This window comes from Zingiber officinale, chromosome 2A (genome assembly GCF_018446385.1).
Source record: "Zingiber officinale cultivar Zhangliang chromosome 2A, Zo_v1.1, whole genome shotgun sequence".
Lineage (NCBI taxonomy): Eukaryota > Viridiplantae > Streptophyta > Magnoliopsida > Zingiberales > Zingiberaceae > Zingiber > Zingiber officinale.
Window position 1 is genome coordinate 175290425 of NC_055988.1, and position 6558 is coordinate 175296982.

Sequence of the window (6558 nt, forward strand, 5' to 3'; positions counted from 1 at the left end):
GCCTAGGGTTACCACCCCCTAGGACCTAGGGTTACCGCCCCTAGGGTTTTTTCTCCACCTAGGGTTACCACCCCCTAGGACCTAAGGTTACCGCCCCTTAGGGTTTTCCCTCACCTAGGGTTACCGCCCCCTAGGACCTAAGGTTATCACCCCTTAGGGTTTTTCACCTGCCTAACCGCAGCTAGGACTTTCCTGAAACACTCATTAAACATGTTAGGTCACACACTAACTTAACTTTGAATCCTTTGCCTTTATCAAAACTAAGGTTCGATCGTCGGATGCTTCCTGCACCAACATAATGTATGAAAGTTCATCGTGACTTAAAAATTGTTGAAGTTCCATACAAGACTTCATTAGGTTACTTAAAGGCTCACTCTTTAATTTCTCCAAATTCTATAAAAACCCAAAAATGTCTTGATATTGTTTAAATTGTTCAGATCAAACTTGAAGAGAAGATCAAGCTTGATCGATTATAAATAGAAAATATTCAACTCTAAAAGACTCTTCACCTGATTGTGTCACATCATCATTACCACTTTAATCAAATTGTTTCTTTCTTCGAATAATGTGTTTTTCTCAAAATTTTGGTTCAATCCCCACTTCACTTGCCATTTGTATAGGTTCATTCATGGAACTAGCAAATCCTTCTTCTCTAAACTCATCAAGAAATCGATCAAGTCCTTGTAAGAGATTGAGCGCAATATCAACATCCATATCTTTAGATTGAATAAACTTACTTACAATATTTATTGCTCGTAACAAGTTATACCAGATTACTATTTGAAGCAAGAACTCAAAGCTCTCAAGATCATATAGTGCAAAAGGTCTCAACATCACTCTTTGTTTTAGAATCTTCAGCAACTTCTGTCATGTCAAGCATCTCTTATACGTACAATTCGCTCTTTTATGACTTTCACACTTTCAATATGACTTTCCCAACAGGTATGTAACAATGGCTTAATAGTCAAACCAGACACCTTATCTTTAAAAATTTTCCATCTCTTTGTAGAGGAAGAAAACAATGTGTAGATGCGTTGCACCACTCCAATGAATTACTCAGCTTTAGGACAACATTCCACCATATCAACTAGGCTAAAGTAAGACTATGACAACCGCACGGTGTATAAAAAGCTCTAGGATTTATTTCAAGCAATCTTTTTGTACACCTTTTTATCTTCCAGTCATGTTAGACCCGTTGTCATATCCCTGCCCTCTTATGTCATCAATGTCAAGTCCAACTCTAGTTAACGTATTCAGAAGTTCACTTGATAACCCAATATCTAATGTGTCATCCACCTTCAAAAACATAACCCAATATTCTTCTACTTTTGATATGTAGGTCGAATCATCCAAGCATTATAGCACTAGAGACATTTCTTCTTGATAACTCACATCTGGAATACAATCAAGTATTACCACTATAAGAAAAAAGCCTAACAACAACGGTTTTTCACCGTTGTCGTAGCCTCTTTCGGACTGTTGTTAAAGGTCGTGTTGTTAAAAGGGGTGCCCAAAGACAACAGTTTTTAACTGTTGTCTTTGAAGGCAAAGACAACAGTTTTACAACGGTGAAAAACCGTTGTCTTTTCCTTCAAAGACAACAGTTTTTCACCGTTGTCTTTGAGCGTCTACCTTTAATAACAGGGTCTTCAACAACAGTTTTAAACTATCTACGACAACGGTGAAAAACCATTGTCTTTTTTAGATAAAAAATAAAAAAAATTAATGCACAATTTTCCAATATTATAAATCATTCAAAATACTAAATTTCAAAATAAAATTTAATATACAATTTTCTAACATTCAAAAATAATATCTATAACATTCTGAAGAAATTTCATAAGCAACCAACAAAAATTCATAAGCAACCAACAAAATACAACAAAGCTATGACCAAGTGCTTTTGAAGCAAATTCTCCCCTAGGAAGGCTATCACATTGTTTGCTCACTTCAGCTAAAATTGCATCAACATTGACACCATCTCCAGCAATGACAAGAACTACCTGACTGTCAGGACCATGTTCTGCCTGTAAAATTAGTGATTTTATAAAAGAAGAGCACCAAACCCATGGAACAACTATCCTTATAGCAATTTGAAAGGTTTCATTGTGGATTTTTATCAAGTCTTCAGGTAATAAATTCCAGCTACTGAAAATTACAACAAAAAGCATTAATAACACAGGCACAATAGAACAAAAGACTCTGCACCTGAGAGAGTAGATCTGCAGCTATGTGAATTGGATTGGCATGTCTATCGGCGATGACCAGCACCTCTGAAGGGCCAGCAGGCATATCAATGGAAACCATGGCTTCACTATTCTGCAAATCAGCCAAAGTATTCACCAAGGATCATTCTCTTCGTGATCAACAAAATGAACAGCTATGAGGATTGAACAGAAATTTAACTATTGTAGAGACATATCTCTAATACAATATCTATGAGATATATCCATACCAATTGAACACATTACTGGGAATCAAAAATGAAGCCACGACACTGGCAAAGGTTATCGGAATTAGGGAGAAACAAATAAATAACACCCAAGTTGATAGGTCAAAGCAGATTTATCTTTTTAAGTGTCAGAAAATTGATGGTAGATGATTTGTGTATTACAATTGGGCAATGATGTAGTTGTTTCCACTCCAATCCTGAGTCTAGTTTTAACCGCTCAAAAATGATATTTGCATTCACTATTTAGAGGCTATCAATGTCACAATTTTTTAAGCTAAGAACATAAACATTATTATAGTTCCCACTGGCTATGAAACTTTCTTGATAAAATTTGGTTCCTGTGTTTCTGTTAATCACTTTTCCAGGAAATAACAGTACCTGAGGTACAGGATTCAATTTTATTCTTAAGGCAGAGATTTAGCTGAATGATTGTTCCTAACAAATCTTATCTGACCTATAGCTCCAAGTTTCTGATTAACTGCAAAGGGAAAAGAGCTAATAGTTTACAGAAGAGCCAACTGATCTGTCATTTCATTCCTGAAAGATCTAGAAAGGAATGGCCATATTATCTGTTACATTTTGATCTTCTTACTTAACATATTATCTTCTTCCAAAAATCACCACAAAACAAGATAATTAATACTACAGATTTGATTTGATTTGATCACTACATTTCCAGTACCTCATGACAAGGAAAAAATCATTTGTGCATAGGACTAAAACAAGGTAAGTAGATGTAATCAAATGATAAGAGCAATATTCATAGAAATGTGAGGCTACAGAATTATTATCATACCTGAAGAATCATTTTTGCAGCAGTAACATATTGATTTCCTGGCCCAAAAATTTTTTCAACCTGAAAAAAGCAATTAAAACATAGACGTAAAAGTAAGTGCAATCAATATTACATAATGCTTAAACCAAATGAAGAGGAGTATCAATTAAAAGCTTGACAGAAAACAAAGATTGAGTTAGTAGGGAGATCCTGCACCACAAGAGAATCTCATATAGGTGTATATTTGTTCATGTATGATATATAGGATTGACACAACAGCTAGAGGAGGGGTAGTGAATAGCTGATGTCTGAAATACACAAATCAAAATCTTGAGTGCAAAGCTTAATTAAATGTTCATTACTCAATGGAAATAAAATAAGCAACACTAGCAACACTAACTCTGTTGGTTCAGAACGCCTACATTCCAAATGTTTTTGTACTAACTAAATGAGAGATTCAAATATAGAATGCAGTAGAGAAATTTGCACACAATGCTCAGGCAACAAAATCCACCGTAATATAGTATCATATTCATGAAACAAGGCTTAATATATGTATATATATAATTGAAGCATGAGAATAATAGTTTGTGGTCAAGATTGCAAAAATGATGATTTTGTATGCAAGACAGCTCTCCTGTAAAAAAGTTTGTAAAAGTAGAAGATGAGTTAGTGCTAGTGTTCCTAGTTCCTACTCTTTCTAGCCAAGATGCCCACCTATCACTATTAAGTTTCCCAAAATGATAAAGAGATACCACCTCAAAATCAAGCTACATATACAAAGCACAAAATTACAATCCAGATAAAGCAAAGACAGAAGAAACTTGAAAATACTGCCAAACAAGAGATGCAGCTTTCAATGGTGAGGGTTTGCAATCAACGTATTAGATGTTTGTAAGGATTACCTTTGGGCAAGATGATGTTCCCCAAGCCATCGCTGAGATCGCCTAAGATAGAATGCATTGATACCATTGTGAGAAAAGACTTGTTGAAGAAAAAAAGAATGAAAAGGGTTAGAAATTGACGAACCTGAGCTCCCCCAGCTTTTAGAATGTGGGTGACGCCAGCTTTCTTTGCACAATATAACACTTCCTGTTGTCACATAATCATGTTAACCTATGTCTTAACATGGAAAACCAGTGTAGGGATAGTGATGATAGATTATTTTTTAATGCTACCTTGCAAATACTGCCATCACGACCAGGCGGAGTTGCTAGAACAATGGTTTTGCACCCGGCAATCTGTGCAGGCTGGTGCATACATAAATAAATTGAAAGTTAAACCAGATCCTTTTGCCTAAATGTGTCAAAATTCACTACGACTACAACATTGGATATTGTAAACAAGGATACTATACCACCGAGAGCATCAAAGCAGTTGAGGGTAAGACTGCAGTACCCCCTGGAACATAAAGGCCAACAGATGCAATGCACCGTGCTATTCTTTTGCACCTCACCCCCTATGCATGTTCATTTTATGAATTCAGTCACAAGTACAAGGAAAATAAACAAGAGAAAGAAGGCTAGTGCCTTATTCTTACTTTCATATTCTCAATCTCCTTCTCAGGAATCCTTTGAGCAGCATGAAATGCATTAATATTGTCATAGGCCACATCAAACGCTTCTCTTACTATAGGATCAAGATTAACAATGACAGAAAAATAAACCCACGGACAGCAGCTGGATCGAAAGAGAGGAGCTCGACGTCGGCAAGATCGGGAGAGGAACTCGGCGTTGGCTTGGAGAGGAATGCGGCAACACTGCCAGGCTAGGCTCTACACCGTGAACAGATGGAGATGCCCTAGCGCGAGGAGGCGGCGGTAGTCGAGTGGTGCCAGCGTGATCTGCGATGGCGGCTGCGTCGGAGCGACTGTAATAGGAAACTAGGGCACGGGAGAGGGGAAAGGGCGGCGGTGATTGGGAGTAACCGGCAGCACCCTCGACGGCTGGCGATGGCTGTGGCTTCGGGAATGTGAGGGTAGCGGCGGCTGCGTCTTTCACGGAGAAGTCACGAAGGAGAAGTGGGTTGTTCGTTTGAAGAGTCATAGAGAAGTGAGTTTTAGGTTTTTTTTCATGAAGTTAAAAAAACTGTTGTGTTTTTAGGATTCAACAACATTCAATAGACAACAATTTAATAAAACTGTTGTATATTATCACATAAGCAACACCAAAAGACAATAGTTTTTTAAAACCGTTGTCTTTGACACACATTAGACAACAGTGTTTTGAAAAACTGTTGTTATTTAAAAAACACTATGGTGAACAACAACAGTTTTCAATAAAACTGTTGTTAAATGGAAAAAAGACAACAATTTTTTAAAAAACTGTTGTCTATTAGGTGTGGTTAAATCCAAAAATTCTTGTAGTGTACTAAAAAATATTTTACATGTTTAATTTTTGCAATGATTGTCCTTTTCACTTCATTTGCCAAAGTTTCAATCAATTCATTCTGAATTTTGGGACTAAAATATGTATATTGAGATTCCCTGCTTCACAATGTCAAACATGCTCTTTCATCACTAGATCAAACTCAGCAACAGATTCTATTATTTGCAAAAATAGCTCATTGTTCTCGACATAAAGTTTCTCATCATCCTCTTAAAAGGCCAAAGTATTTTTGGCAAGTATTTTCATGATGGAGATTATTCTTATTAACACTTGTCTCCAATGCTGTCTTTCTTTGTTGATTTGAAGTTGCATACTGTAATAAATTGTTTGATTTTTTTTTAGCCTCTTTTCTGATTCAACCCAAGCAATCATGCAATCCATATGATCTCTACTAGCCTCTGTTAGATCGCGTTGGACCGGCTAGATGGGGGGTTGAATAGCCTGCAAAATAAAAAGAACAACCTTTCTCAATCTTTTAAAGAAACACTTGCATAAAGTTAAATAAAAGACAATAAAACAAAAAGTAGAGGCACAAGGATATTTACTTGGTTACAACCGGAGAGGTTGTTAATCCAAGGAATGAGTCGTACTATAATCTTCTTCAGGTGGAGAAGCCTCTTACAACAGTGAAAGCACAAAGAAGAGAAGCTAAAGTAGAAATAAAGTGCACAAGTGTTGGAATATGCAATTCTTAAGATAATGTAAAGCTTCTGGACCAAGGCTATTTATAGCCTTGGTCGGGCCGCCTGGAAGGGTTCCGGGCGCCCTAGGGAGATAAAACTTTATCCCCTTCGTATGGATCTCGGTTTGACCGAGATTTGGATAAAAACTCGGTCCGGGCGCCCGGAAGGGTTTAGGGCGCCCTAGACTATTCCGGGCGCTCGGAACCCTAAAGTCAACTCTGGTTGACTTTTTCAGTCCGGACCCTCTATTCTGGTCCAACT

At 37.1% G+C, this 6558-nt stretch overlaps 1 protein-coding gene across 1 annotated transcript; it reads right to left on the minus strand.

Annotated features, from left to right (window-relative positions):
• Positions 1 to 576: 576 nt before the first annotated feature.
• On the minus strand, positions 577 to 5272 carry LOC122044299 (histidinol dehydrogenase, chloroplastic-like). The gene is made up of 10 exons (XM_042604808.1): positions 5008 to 5272; positions 4768 to 4964; positions 4585 to 4686; positions 4406 to 4477; positions 4257 to 4319; positions 4133 to 4174; positions 3249 to 3308; positions 2209 to 2319; positions 1881 to 2027; positions 577 to 864 (listed from the first exon to the last, which is right to left on the minus strand). Exons 1-10 carry the CDS (start codon positions 5270 to 5272, stop codon positions 577 to 579), a joined length of 1347 nt encoding a protein of 448 aa, XP_042460742.1.
• Positions 5273 to 6558: the final 1286 nt, after the last annotated feature.